General features: G+C 42.5%; 1 protein-coding gene across 1 annotated transcript in view; it reads left to right on the forward strand.

The window, feature by feature from the left end:
* The window catches only part of VAT1L (vesicle amine transport 1 like), a 50,217-nt gene extending 37,346 nt beyond the window's left edge, over window positions 1-12,871 (forward strand). Inside the window, exons 8-9 of the mRNA XM_068161616.1 lie at window positions 8,216-8,299; window positions 9,864-12,871. Coding sequence (XP_068017717.1) covers window positions 8,216-8,299; window positions 9,864-9,962 — 183 coding nt within the window. The 3' untranslated portion in view covers window positions 9,963-12,871. The remainder of the gene's footprint in view (window positions 1-8,215; window positions 8,300-9,863) is intronic.
* The last annotated feature ends 2,810 nt before the right edge of the window (window positions 12,872-15,681 follow it).

A 15,681-nucleotide genomic window follows, 5' to 3' on the forward strand; every position in this document is an offset into this window, starting at 1 on the left:
TACTGAGCATGAAGTCATAAGGTACGGAGTTTGGCCAGTTTGAGTCAGCTGTCCTGGCTGCAACCCCTCCCAATTCGTTGTGCATCCCCAGCCTTGTTGGCAGGGCAGCATGAGAAGCTGAAGAGTCCTTGACTCCGTACAAACAATGCTTATTCATCACTAGGACTTCAGTATGTTCTCAGTGATGTTCTCACCTTAGATCCAAATCACAGCACTGTACCAGCTACTAGGAAGAAAGTTAACTTTATTCCAGCCAAAACTAAGACAGCAGGCAAAACCATTGGTGCAAAACCTCAGCGTAACACAGCAAAGAAACAGACTCCATGAGCCAAGCTGTTTTCCTACTCCTCTGTCTAACATACTCCAATCAGCTCAAAAATCAACGCTCTCAATACTTCATTTAACACTTTAGCAGTTTATTTTTGATTGTAGCTGTGTTTTCCACATGCACTTCTCTTTTATTTCACTAGGTCTTTATCAAAATTCAGCCTCAGAGAGCCTGAGTTTGCTGTGTCTTCTTGTACATGCTCAGTGCTTCAATGATGCATGTTAAGAGCTGTCTATTCACCATGGGCAGGAATAAAGCCTACTCAAAATCCTGTCAATATTATGCTGCTTTATCTGTCTGCAAGATACTGCATACCCTTAGCCTCCAGGAGAACAAAGGGAGTTTGAGAGGTCTCTTTAGAATTAATGGTGTAGGTAAGAGGAGAGAACCCAGGCCAATTACAGATGTGGGGTTACCAGCCTCCCAGGTCCCTTGAAACACATAATTGGAGGATTTTGTCACAGCATTTAAGTCAATTCAATACTAGAGGCATTTCTCTGCTAGCTAGTCTGCTACACAGAGCAAGGAGAATACTTGTATCATGAATGCAGATCAGTCCCAGGGAAGTGTATTGTGCTCAACACAGGTTCCTACATTGCTCCCAAGGGAAACAAGCCCTACCAGTAAAGGGGTGGTTTTGTCCAAATAAGTGTCTGTGGTAGGGGAATTATCAGTGAACACACCCAGGCAAACAGCTTTTCTGCAAAACCTTGCACATGAGACTTAGCCTGAGAAGGGGAAGTATTGCAAACTCATTAAAAAACCCACCACCAACCTTTAAAGGCAGTCAGCATGCTTCCCAATGAAATATTACTCCACTCAATCATGCTGCATACATATGAGATGCATTCCAAGGCTGGCAAGGGGGAAATTTGCCAGCATAGCAACAGGGCTAATTTTGACAGATGTCACTTCTGAAGGTGGAAGGACACAGCCATTAGTGCAAAGGAGCCCAGTGACTGCTCACAGGGTGTGTGTCATAGGAGACACAGGACACACTGTGTCCTGTCCCTTCTTGTAGCCCAAGCCATGTTAAGAGGGCTGTGGCAAGTGGTTCTACAAGGGACATTTGCTCTATGCTTCCCGTGCTCTAATGCCCTCCAAAAGCTGCATGGAGCAGTGTACCAGTGCGCTTCCCCTGCAGCTGCCAGCAAGCTAAGAAACAGTTATCCTCTGATAACTGAGTTTGCTCCCTTCCACAGACCAAAGCCCACCAGACATAATCCAGAAAACAGACTGTGTGATTTCTCTTTGTCTGGAGTGCTGTGTTCAGTTTTAAAAGCCACATGTGCCAATGACACAAAAACCTACCCCTCTTCTCCTTCTCTGAGAAGAGCATCTGGAATTATAATGCAGCTCACAATTCATATTAAAGCATAGCTTGGTAACAGACCACAGCAGTGAGTCTGGTAATAAAAATCATGTTGCCATATAGCACTAAATGAAAGCTTCAATAATAAAGCTTTGCTTATGTGGTATCTCAGCAAGAGCAGACTGCAGTGCCCATCTTTTTCTTCATTACTGCATACAAATGATGTGTAAATAAATATTATTGATATTAGTGTGTGTAACTCTAATGGAGATAGCTCTGGGCTTATTGAGATGGTGTCTGCTATAAACAACAGAACAGAAACAGCCCTGGCATGAAAAACAGGCGAGTTTTTAATTCAGATTGTTCTTTCATAAATCTGAACAAGATTTGGATCATTACCTGTGACACTTGGGTTGCCAAAGTAACCTTGACTCGCCAGCTGATGTTTGCATACCGCATGACACGATCACCATGGAGATCCTGTCCATGTGATTTTGCAGACATGATGCAGTTGCAGGCTTCTCAGACGCACAACAGTGAGCAAAGAGAGGAATTAATCATTGGTGAGGAAGGCTCTTGCAGACAGCTCTTCTCTATGTCAGTGAAGGCTTGCATGGAAGTAATGCAAAGCTGAACTTACTGTTTTAGCTGCATATAAAGAAATAGGGCAAGGGTCATAGGAGAAAGCTCTCTCAACTTCCATAAGGAACATACTGAGTTCTCCTAATGGAAAGTTCATGTTCTGCCAAGATTGGAGGAGTGGTCACAAAGTGCTGACCTGTGTGAAAACCATATTTGAAGGATAATAGTCATACACAGGATGTATGTTGGAGTAATTTAAGCCTACTGAGTACTACTGGTATTCCTTTATCAACTGAGGCTCCTGTCCTTTCCCAATACCTGCTCTTCTCATTCACATGCAACCTGGTGATGTCATGGAAGTTACACCAGTGGAACAGGGAGTGAAATTTGCCTCTATACACAGAATATGCCAAATTGTCCTCAAAAAGGAGCTGTCATGATGTGAACTGCTCATTCCAACACACACAACCTCATAATAGCACTAAGAAGTAGATTCATTCATAGATTCATAAAATGGTTTAGGTTGGAAGGGACCTTAAAGATCATCTAGTTTCAACCCCCCTGCAATAGAGCAGTTTGCTCAAGGCCTCACACATAATGGCCTTTATGGTGGGGGCACCAGAACTATGCACAGTACTTAGGGCAGGGTCACAGGAGAGCAGAGCAGAGGTGCAGAATCATTTCTCTCGTACTGCTGGTCACACTTCTTTTGATGCAGCAGAGGATATGGTTGCCTACTGGGCTGCATGTGCCCATTGGCCATTAGAATGGGCTGCCAGGGAGGTGGTGGAGTCACCATCACTGGAGGTGTTTAGGAAGTGACTGGATGGGGTGCTCAGTGCCATGGTTTAGTTGATTAGATGGTGTTGGGTGATAGGTTGCACTTGATCTCAAAGGTCTCTTCCAACCTGGTCTGGTCTGGTCTGGTCTGGTCTGGTCTGGTCTGGTCTATTCTATTCTATTCTATTCTATTCTATTCTATTCTATTCTATTCTATTCTATTCTATTCTATTCTATTCTATTCCTGGCTCACTCTGAGCTTTTCATCAACTGACACCCCCAAGTCCTTCTCCTTGAGACCGCTCTCGAGCCACTCCCCACCCAGCCTATATTTGTACTTGAGATTGCCCCAGCCCAAGGGTGGGACCTGGCACTTGTCCTCATTCAACGTCATGAGGCTGGCTTGGGCCCACCTCTTAAGCCTGTCCAAGTCCCTTTGGGTGGCATCCCTTCCCTCCAGCAAGTCAACCAGACCACACAGCTTGGTGTCATCCACAAACTTGGTGAGGGTGCCTCAACGCCACTGACCAGTCACTGACAAAGGTGTTAAACAGCACTGCTCCCAGTACTGACCCCTGAGGGATGCCACTTGTCACTGGTCTCCATTTGGACATTGAGCCATTGACCACAACTCTCTGAGTACAGCCAGCCAGCCAATTCCTAGTAAGAGAACCTCAGGATGAAGATGTTCTGCTGTTGAAAAATGCTTTGTTTCACCTCTTTTACTTGTGTATGAAACTGGCTGTAGAGCGACAGATGGTTAAAAGATGCTGTTACTATTTCTGTGTGCCACAGCTGTGATTAGGAGGATTGGCTATGATCAAGTGGAGGTTCTGCTGACATGATATATGTATCTGTAAGAAGACACAGACACTGCTTCCAAAACTGGCCAAAAGCATCCCATGGTATGAGCCAGTGAGGGAAGGTACAGGACTATGGCAGCTACTTCTCAAATATTCAGCTGCTTTCAGCTTCCCATATACACATCTGAAGAGACTTAAGAAGAATTTGAGGGGTTGCAATGACTTTGCTCTTTTGGGGATTACTGCCTTGCCATGCTGGAAGGCTTGGATGTTTTCAGGGTGTAAAGTCATGTAAACAGAGGACAAAAGGTGATTCTTTGAAATGATGTGTGAGGATAAAGAGCAATATCGAACCTAAAGGTGAGGAACTAACGAGAGGGAAAAACTACAGTTGTAGATCATAGAGTAAATTGATGCCCTGTTCCACTGTGCCCATCTGGAGGTGAAGGACATGTGCTAATCACCTTTTTGACAGCATGTGATGATACAGCATTAGAACAGTTGGTGAGTTTGACACATTACACTGAGGTAATTGAAATTATTTCACTTCTGGCCTGTGTTAAGTTTGTAACCTTGGCATGAGATTCTTTAGCCTTTCATACTAAGCCTTTATTTACCAAAAGGGAATGAAGGATTCCTTTATTGTAAGCAGAAGTCCTTTTATACACCTCAGGAAACCCACTGTCAGCAGAGAAGCCTGAGAAAATAAAGTACACAGTCCTCTGCCACTATCCAATAAAGTTGCCTTAGTTTACAGTGAGGGGGTAAAGTTGTCTGTGGAAATGGAACTGTAATCCATAGATGGCAGCTTGTGCAACAGACTGCATTTGACCTTGTAGAGGTAAAAGAATGTCCCCTCTCTGTGGCACCAGTGTCTTTCAATTCCCTTTTGATTTTCTGAAGTAAATGTACAGCTTTACTTAAAAACCACACAATTAATGATAGTACTGAGCTGAACAGCTTCATGTAGGATGATGAAAGCTTTATGTTTTGACATTTCCACTAGGAAGCTTCTCCATGGCATGTTGCCTTCATTGTTTCTCTCTATTAAACATCCATATTACTAACGTGGGCCTAAAGCCCCCAATGTGTTATATTGGCAAAGTGAGGAGCTTAGTGTTCCAGCTCTGCAGCCTCTCTTATGTTACTCCTGAGATTGATTCCTTATAAGAGCCAAATACAGAAATGGATCATTATGTTTAAAATAATATTCAAGGGCTTGAAAATAGCATCCATTTCTTAGGTGGGCTGCATTTATCTCTCACACTGTGAAATGGTGCAACAGATAATTAGCAGTACATTTTCCATTGAACTTGTCCTATATTTATAAAGCAATAGAGTGCTTTTGCCATATTCTATCAACAAAATGAGATTCCAGAGGCAACTGAATGTCAGCAAGCATTTATGAATACCTCAGTAGAGATTACTGTTGGCTCTTGATTTCAAATGCAGAAGAGCCTACAAATTAGTTTGAAGTAAAATGGGTAAATAAGTGGAAGCTTGACTATAACAATACAAAGCTGGAGCACAGTTGTTGCAGGCATGTGTTATTTATAAAGGGTCAGACTTGTATCCAGTACAGTTTTCAGGCTTCTTCTGTAGTGGGCATCCAAGGTTGACTTGTCTCACTTCAGTTGCAGGCTGTGGCAGATTTTAGGATCAGTGCCATGACTGCCAGGACAGCAGAGATGAAGACCTGAAATGAATGACTTAAGATGAAAAACCAGACATCTGTGCCATGTCCACACATTTTGTGAACGTCTCCAGAGAGGGTGACTCCACCACCTCCCTGGGCAGCCTGTTCCAGTCTCTGACCACGCTTTCAGGAAAGAAATTTTTCTAAATACCCAATCTAAACCTCCCCCAGCTCAATTTCAGGCTGTTTCCTCTATCACTTGATATTAGGGAGAAGAGACCAGCCCCCCCTCACTGCAACCTCCTTCAGGTAGCTGTAGAGAGGAATGAGGTCTCCCCTCAGCCTCCTCTTCTCCAGACTAAACAGCCCCAGCTCCTTCAGCTGCTCCCCATGAGACTTGTTCTCTAGACCCTTCACCAGCTTTGTTGCCTTCCCCTGGACACCTCCAGCACATGCAGACATAGCCCACTCTGTGATGGGCAGGTTATGCACAGCACTTTCATATAGTCTGCATAGAATAACTTAAGTCTTAACCATACTTGCATAGCAAAGAAGCTTTTTAGTGCTCTCTGCCTGCTATAGTATGAGAAGGGAATGATTTTTATATGCAGGCATCTTGGGAAACAAGTAATTGCAGTCTTGGTTGAATAAGTGGACTGTTAGCAGCTGTAAACATAGAAATTACTCCTTTATAAAATAGCTCATGGTCTCATAACTCAGAGGTGGCAAGTGGCATTGCACTAGCACAGAACTTGACTAACTGGGTAGGTAAGTTGCAAATAACACTAAAATATACAAATGTTGTGTCAGCTCTTCAAACTTTGTGTCAATTTTTTTATGTATTTGATAGCTCCATCTGGATTCCATAGCCACTATTATTGTGAGAAGTTTTATTGTTCCCTTTGCCTCTGCCTGCTGTTTGCATTTGCAAGCTACTTATGAGTGTCCTGGAAATAATTCCTGAACCTTTCTCTAGAGTCTTAAATTTGATAGTGTGCATGTAAAAAATGCAGGGAAAGCACATTTTCTCCCATTTGCCTTGCTAAAGAGGACATGGTACAAATGAAAATGAATGCTGCATCCCCTGCTGTCCACGTGATGCTCTGCTCATAAATTTCAGTGGACATGCAAGTGTGCTTGCTGAGTTCTCCAGTTCTGCCACATGTCTTTTGGTTATTTATGCTGTGCTGTCCTCATAGCAGAAGTGCTCCAGCCCTTGGATCATCCTTGTGATAGTTTGTTATTGCTAGGTGTTCTTGTTAGCTGTTGTTATTAGGATTATTATTAAGATTGTTAGGTATTGTTTATGCAGTAAGATAACCTCATAAAAGTCATTGTGATTTTGTGGACTGCATTTAGAGGTCAGCCTTTTCTCCAGTGGGTTCATAGCAGTGTGTTTTCCCAGGTTAATCCATAATTGTGGGCCAAGGTGTGTATTGCAGGGCATTTTTTCTTTTGTTTAACAGGGTTTTGGTGTTGGTTTTTTTTAAGTCTGGTATTTACAAATGAAGGGAACCACTTAGCCAAGAGCAGGCTGTGATACCGAGTTACTGAGTTCACTGCAGTCAGCTTTTGAAATAAGGCAGGCAGATGGTAAAGACATTTTGTGCCCAGCATCCATTGCATTTAATTGAAAGCTGAAAGCTGTGTTTGCTTAGTATCTTTAAAAATCTCACACCTCCTTATGTATTAGGCAGTCAGTAATTATCTTAGGTACCTGAACCCCAGGTCAGGCTTTTAAATGTAGTGTGGGAGCCACCTGTTCCCAAGTCAGCATATTGGTTAAAACTTCTGTGCCATTATTCCTAAAATATTCAATCCAACTATGTCACAGATGGCAGATGCTATGAACATTAAACTCTTTCTTGCCTCAACATGTCCTGTTATGTGGGCAAAAATCAGTGTGATGAGGATAGGAAATAGCCTTTATGTGCACATTTTGTGTGCCTGAAGTTTCCCACCACGAAAGCAAGGAAACTCCTGACGTCTTCCACTTTGCAGTGGTTTAGTAGCAGGCAGTGTGAACGCTCAGTGCAACACACACACAATTTCCATTCATCAACACTGGGCTCTCATGAGTTCTGAAACTTCATAGATCAGATTAAGCTCCTCTCCAGTGCACTAGTAAGAAGAGGTTTTTGTTCCTTTCTCACTTGTGCTAATTGCAGCCAGCTATTAACTGTCTACTCTTAGTGGTATCTGCGTGACACAACATAGTTAAATTAATTAGAGAGAAAAAAGAAGGAAAGAAACACTTGTTTCTGCAGTGAGAACCACAGTGTTGCAGTAATCACAGGCAGTGCCTGGGTACAGCGTTCCCTCTGTACGAATGTAAAAGAAATTAACTGCAAAATATCACCAGTCAGTTAGAAAAACATCTCATACTTCTGGTGAAGACTTTGGGCTTATGATAAATACTCTGCAGAGAGAAAATCTAACAACCAGCCTGTAAGGATTAACTCCCTGAGCCTGTATTTTTCTCTGCACCTCAGCTAACCATTACTTTTGAGCTGCATTGACATTTTGTCTGTAGCACATTATTCAGAGACTGTCATCAAGACTCACATCTCGTTGTGGCAAACCCAATGCAACAATCAGGCCTCACAAACTGTCAAAAGTGTTTACCTATTAATTTTGTTTCAAGCAGCTATTTGAATGACTTTGAACATAGCATGGGCAATCAACACATGCCTTAAATATATTGCTGGGTTTGGAAGGAGGTAATTCTCTTAGAGTGTGCCTGAAAATTACCAATAAATTGTTCTCTCTTACAGGTGAAGGAGGCCATGCAGAGAATCCATGACCGAGGAAATATAGGGAAACTAATTCTGGATGTGGAGAAAGCGCCCACTCCTCTGGTGAGTGTCAAGCACTACATACCTGCTGGACAGTCACATGAGTTAAAGCATGCTAGAGATTTTGTTGATATTCTTTAAATATGGTTTTCTTCTACATCTCTAGCACCTCATTATGACCAACAATCATAAATGATATATGTAACCCAGAGTGAAATATAATTGTAATTCCTAGAGTCCCAGCAGTTACTTTTCTGCGCTGAATGGCTGGCTGCCTCTCCAAAAATGTGTCTGCAAGTCTTAGCTTGGGGTGGAACTGCCACATCTATTTCTGTCCCTGTGCTGGAAAGCAAGCAGGCATGTCACATAATACAAAATCCCACTATTAATAAGAATTAGTGGATGGAACAGAAAATGACACAGTCAGAATTACTTGAGGGTACAAACACAGAAGTGCTTTCTGATTCCCTTACAAAAGTTGGACTGTACCTTTGTTAGGAATTTCTTTTTAATTTGAATATCTAAACACTTCTAGAAATGTTCTGAAGGAAGAACCCACAACAACAACAGAACATTAATACATTTCTTCCATCTATTAGCTTGATAGTGTATATTCACAGTAGCCATTGGTTAGAGGTGACAATAAATTCGCTACACTTCCATGAAAGGGTCTTAAATGAAGGAGAACTTCTGAGCATTGCTTTCCTCCAGTAAAATCAGGTTGTGTTTGAGAGTTTTACTCTTATTTCAAGCAGAGGCTAGTAACCAAACAGGGACCATAACAATGTCACTGCATTTCTCTCTAAAAAGTAAATGGGTCCCTCATTTACTTGGGTTTGAAATTGTTACAAGCTAATACAAGAATCATCTTGTGTCCTAAGAGAGGTCATGTTGGTGTATAAGAGAACTAATCTATACTGTTAAACGTGGCCACCTTGTCCAGTTAACCACTCTTGTGCTTCCAGAGACAGGTCTGTCAAGGATCAGGGCTGGGCAGGCCACTAAATGAGTGACAGATGCTCTCTATTAACCCCTCTCCCTTCCCAAAGGGAAAACCAAAGGGAATAAGGAAGAGACGTTACCTGTTTCAGGAAGAGCAGGTACAGAAAGCTGTGAATCAGAGCTCACACTTCTGGGACAGCAGATACAGAAAGCTGTGAACCAGAGCTCACAGTTCTGGAGGAACAGATACAAAAAGCTGTAGACCAAGGCTCATGTTTCTGGGAGAGCAGATACAGAAAGCTGTAAACCAAAGCCCACAGTTCTGGAGGAGCAGATACAGAAAGTTGTAAACCAGAGCTTACACACATTCTGTGCTTCCTACACAGTTGCATTTCCTTGCTGAGTGCCTTAATATCAGCTTGCTACAAGTGCACAGATGCAATTGTCCTACAGAGCTGCTTTCTGTGAGGTAATTCAGCTCTTATCCATGATGGAATAGCTTACAATTTTAGCTGGAAGTGGTGTAGTGCCAGAGCAGCTTTGCACAGGCAGAGTGCTGATTTTCATGTTACAACCACATTGTCTTTCATTTTTCAAGTTTCTTTGTCAAATGAATCAAACTGAAATAAGAATGACTGAAACAATGTGAAAGATGCTCTGATGCCCTTCATCTTTCATGCCACAGATGGCCAATGACAGCACAGAGACCAGTGAGGCTGGGGAAGAGGAAGAAGACCATGAAGGGGACAATGAGAATAAAGAGCGCATGCCATTCATCCAGTAACAGCCAGGAGTGGTGGCAGCAGAAAGAGTGATGCCGTAGAAGGGAACAAGACTGGGAAATCTATCCTGTGCATCAGTGAACAAATGCTGTAGTACAGTGTGTGTTGTATTTGTCTGCAGTCAGCTGAGCTATGAGCTGTTGATCATTGTTGTTTTGAACTCAAGTGCCATCCTCATCCAGTGCAGTATTATGACATTCCTGTGTAGTGCCCAATTTCCCTGTAGGAGTCCCATGGATTTTTCAGTTCTGGTTTAAAAGCCTCATTAAGTTACTGTGTAATTTTAGATGGGCATCTTCCTCATGCAATTCCAGCATTTTGCATACAGTTACTTGTCAGGGGTTGGGCTTTTTCTTTGCAAGCTGGAAATAGTAACACAAAAATTTCCCCACTTGCTGTCTGGAAGACTCTAGTGACTGGAAGGAGGATTTTAAGTTTGTAGATTTGCAGTGTTAAAATAGTTTTCCCTTTATGAACCACAGATGAAAGTTGCAAAAAAGGAGAGTATTCATTTCCCTCAGTCATGCTTTAGCATTTTATAGGCAACCCTATCTCCATTTTCAAAAATACCTTGTTTAAAATTGTGGAATCTGAATTGTTGAAGAAATCATTAATTGAGAGACTTTGATTAGTGTTGTATAACCACATTAGTCATCAGCACCAGTACTGAAACACCATTCAGAGTGCCAACTACCATGCTTTGCTGTTGAGCTGAGCTGTCACCCTGTGGGTTACAGGCAAAGAAATCTGTCAGTGAGCTGCTCTGTTTAGACCCAGAACTCTAATTGCCTGTAGCAATTAACATTGTTATCAACAGATCAGCATTTTCTGCCAAGGACACATTGACTCATCTGTGTCCAAAATCCAAACCAATGTTAAATTTCCTATTTAAATTGTATTGGTAAGGATCAGTCATCAGTATGAGGAAAGAAATTTGTTGCTGGAGTTTACTGCTCTAAAATCTCTAATGTGCTGATCAACTGTCAAAAAGGGAGCTGAACTCCTGTAGAGCTTAACCCTGCTAAGAATGAGTTTTAGGCCTTAATCCCATCAGAAATTATGAGTGGGGATAACTCTGTCTAGGTGAGGAGTTCTGTCAAAAGCTCTGCTCCATATGTACAGTTATGTTTGTATTCAAAGACCAGTTCGTCTTATCTACCTCCCACTAGTGGAAACTATACCTAACTATGACAGAAGCAAAGGTTTTCTCCATGTCTTTTACCTATCCAAGCAGCAGCTACTCAGGTCCACAAATGTCTTGTTAAAACAATCATTTTAAAACAACTGCAATGCCCTCCAGTAGAAATGCTAAAGGAGTGTCAGAGGCTGTCTACAATGCCATGTAGCCTTGAAGGAATGCATTTTTTTTCCAAAGGGAATATTTCCCCAGCCATGGCTAGTTGTTCACCTAAATCTACACGTATCCTGTGGTGATAGCAGTTAAAAGCTACCAGAGGGAAGTGGAGAGGGAGGGTTTCTCAGGCTTTTCTCAGTGCAAAAGGACTTGTAGGCCTGGATGACTTTGATGTGTGGTTTGAGAAGATTCTCTCTTATTTTTCCTGTTTGTTTCATCTTGCTGCCTGAGTATTAACATCCATCTCTTTCCACTGTACTCATGAAATTGCTCTTCCAGTATCAGATAATTGTTCTTTCTGATGGAGTTTCCAGTGAGTTAAATTCAGAAAAAATGAGAAGAAACAACTGGGGAGAAAAATGCCAAAAGAGCTTTTGAAATACGAATGGAACCAGAACTTCAGTTTTCTCTACCTGTTGCTACAGAACTTCACTATGGTTGAGTTTCTTTTCCAGCCAGACTTGTCTGTACTTCCAGTGCCATATCAGGCCCAAACAGGGATCTTTATCCACAGAAACATTATGAATTCAGTGAGAGTTTACCATGTACTGGGCTTGCCAATTGGGCTTTTAAGAAAGGCCATTAAGTTCTCATGACTCATAAGCTGACAACGGTAGGAAACATGCCCAATTTTGTTTTGCAGTTAGTGTAATGATGTTGTCCTGCAACAAACCTTAACATAACTAGGAATTTTGATTTGACGCCAAAGTGAGCAATATTGCTGGTGATCTTTGAGCTGGCAGTAAAGTGGCATTCTCAAGGCCTTAAATTAGTAGGGCAAGCAGAATAGCAAATCCGTTCTTCTGTTCTAATAATTGCGGTGTGGTTGGCTCTGCAGTGAAATTACCCTTCCGGACAGAGATGGGTGATCTTGGTCATGGCCACAGACACCACAGGGACAACAATCAAATGAAATAATTTTGGCTAGTTCTTTCTGGTTTTGTTAGCAAGGCAAAAATACTGTCCATGCTAATTCACAGCAATTTTAGGGCCATTTTCTGATCAGCAGAATATCAGGTAATTGCAGGGAGGAGTACTTCTGGATCAACCTACGTGCAACACGGATGAGTGTTACCATCAGCAGCCTAAACTCTACTCTGTGTTTTACTGGTATTAATGGAATTTTTTTGGCTACTTGTTCTGGAAGCAGGATTTGTGCTAACAGAATATGGCCCACAAGCCCTAAGTACCTTTTAGGATACCACAAACAGTAGTATTGCATCATCTAAAGTGGTAGAGGGCGTGCTATACAAAATGACAATGCTGAGACTTGCTACTGACCAGGTCTTACTGTAGTAGAAATGAAGGTTTGTGCTTACTACTGACAGTGTTGTTTAAACAACTCTAAAACAATTGGATAGTTTCTTCAAGTGAAACAAATTATTACTCAATTTGCCTTAAAGGAACTGTGAAAGCTTCTCTTTAACTTAAGCCTGATTGAAGTGAACTGAAACACTGTTTAATTGTATTTGTTGCTTTAGAGCTTTTGTTATATTGTGCCTACAAAGCAAATTATGTTTACATAAAAATATAAATAAAATATTGAGTATAGCATTATCCTTGGCTTACATGTTTTATTCCAGCATTATGGCCACCTTACCCAGCTGACTTGGAACTACTTAAGAGGAAAATTTGAGGTCTTGGTTTCCATTGTGGTCACTGAGGGATATATATCTCCAGACAGATATAAAGCATTGAATGTTACAGTTTAAGAAACCCAAGGCATTTTATAAGCAGCACTCAGGAAGTGTTCAGGGAAGCGTATTTTGATACAGACAGAAACTAGTCTCTAGAATTTTAGCACTTGGATTGCACTTGGACTGACACACCAGACATCCTCAGAGGACAGTTCATTTCAGAAGGAGGATCCCAAACAGCTACCATCAAATTAGCTAAGAGAAAGGAGGACATGACTTAGGCCTGCAAGGAGGCTTCTACCCTTTCTTTCAAAGAACTGCTTATGGTTACTAAACCTTGCAGGTCGTCTCAAGCCTGTGCTTCAGTGCATAACTTTAAAGGCCTCCCTGCATGAAAGGAAGAAAGAGTTCCATAAACTTCAGTTTAATAGCCAAACAAAGAGGAAATGTTACCTCTGATTCATCCTAGTCGTGCAGGACATGCTCTATAGCCCATAATGTCCCTGGAAAATCTCACTTCAGTAGTTACTGCATTTGCTTTATAGTCTAAAAGCTCATAGGAACACTAGCTGATTGTGAAGAGGAGCTGAGAAAAATTTCTGCTCTCTGTTTTTAAGTCTTCAAAAGCAAACAATGATCAGTGCATCCCTAATCACAGGGTCAGGATAAGACTGAAAGCAAACAGCTATAGCCTTTTGCAATCTCTCTGTGATTATTAATAAAGCTCTGCCTTTTACCAGCGTTCCCACTAGGCCATCTCTACCTTACTGTCATACAATTGAACACACAGAGGCTGCTGCCAGGCAGGCAGGGATGCAGCAGGCTGCCTCTGTGTGGCATATGGCCAGATAAAATGCAAAAATATTCTAGGATTATGAGTATCCTTGGGCCTCACATCATCCTTCATTTTGTGCTTCCCCTTTCATCTTCTGTAAGCTTAGTGATTAATACCAGTTAGGTTTTGTCAGAAAAGATTCTTCTAGTATGGCCACAATTGCCAGCACAAGACACACTTAAAACCTCTAGCTCCTAGAGAACCATGCAGGAGTTCCTGCCTGTGGCAGCAGCTCAGTTTTTGGTGTGAGCTCGTGGTTCCTTTCACTGCAGAAAGAGCCAAAGCAATCAACACACTGTAACTGCTATCTGCATCCAGGCACCTTTCCCAGGTAATTTGTAACATCCAGGCAAACATCCCAATGTTCTCCTTGGAGAGAAGAGGTTACAGTATAAATGCAAATGTAGCTTTATCTCCTCAGTCTGAGCTGCTGTGCTGACTGATTGTGCTTAGTTGATCTTTAGCCATTTCTTTCATGTTTACCTGGCCCATCTCTGTCAGCCACCTCTGCAGTGAGCTCTGAGCACTGCCTCCATCGGTGTGGGGCACCTCCCCACCAGGATGCTTTGCAGAGAGTGGGAAGTGGTGCGGGAACAGCACAGATGATGAAGATGATGAATGTATGAAGATAAAGGAATCCTGTATGTCTCTGCCCAAGTGAGTAGAATTTGCAGCATGTTACCTGTTATTTATTTGCATGCTGGAAAGGGAGGTCATGGGCTGGTTTGTTACAGGTGTAGGGTTTAGGTACTGCCCAGGCTATTGGATCCCTGTGTGGCAGCCTCTGAGGCTTCCTGGCTTTTACCACATCACTGTAAATCCAGCTCACTGCAAGGAAAGTGTTCAGTACTCAAGAGTTCTGTTTAGCTCCCATCTCTCTGTACAAAGCCATGCATGTTGAGCAGGCAGCAGAAGTGCCTAGCAGCACACATCTGGGAGGTAAACAGAGCAGCTGCACCATTGCTTCCTACCCCAGCCAGCTAGGCCTGTTCAAAGCCCACAGAGGGCAGGTGTGTAAAGGGGTGTCACTGTATAGAGGGGTACCTGGCACTGACACTGCTGCTGCTGAAGATCAGGATACTCCTCAGAGCTACTTTAAGAGCCCCTCCATCTCTTACCAGGTTTGACAAGGAGCTCCCAACCCTTCTTGTCAGGGGTTCTAGATCCTCTGCTCTCTGGTAGCATTTCAGGAACATTAATTTTTCACCTCCTGAAGAATCCTGGGCCATGCCCACTTCCATCCCTCACAAAGAGTGACAGACAAACTCCTAGCAGACTTAACAGAGGTAGGTCAGCTCTTCATACATGGGAACCTTTTTTCTGATACATGGAAATTCTGCTTTTGGGGCAAGATAGGAAAAAAAGACCAGGGACAAGCACTAACAACCTTCATAGTGATTGGCCTGTTGAAAACTCCCAACACCTGCCATCATGCAAGACCAGTTCTGATTTAGAAGGAAATAGTCTTCACAGTGGTTGGTGAAAGCTTTTAAAATGACTGAAATAAAACTCTTTAGACACCGCTAGACAAAGCTGCAGACTGGGCAGCCAGGGATTAAATGGGTGGGCTGAGGTGACACTGGAAATTGTTAGCTTAGGAATAGCAGTTGCTAGCTATGAAAAAAGGGAAGAGACTTGTGGTTTGGATGGATGGGGTTTTTTTAATTGCTCAGTGACCATGCCAAGATCCTACAATTAGCCCAAAACAACCTGGGGGAATAGTGAAGGAAAAACTGCTGTGCTGTCAAGGCTGAGGGGCTGGGGATTAGGAAGTGAGCACTTCTCTAGGGGGAGGTTTCCTCTTAGAGCTACAGCTGTGAAGTGCTTGTGCCACCCATGCCCACAGCTCCTGCAAGCTGTCATGCCTGCCAGGCACAGGGATCTGCAGGTCTCAG

Source organism: Melanerpes formicivorus, unplaced genomic scaffold, assembly GCF_026170545.1.
Source record: "Melanerpes formicivorus ecotype bairdi unplaced genomic scaffold, bMelFor1.0.p_v2 SCAF_59, whole genome shotgun sequence".
NCBI classification, from domain to species: Eukaryota; Metazoa; Chordata; class Aves; order Piciformes; family Picidae; genus Melanerpes; species Melanerpes formicivorus.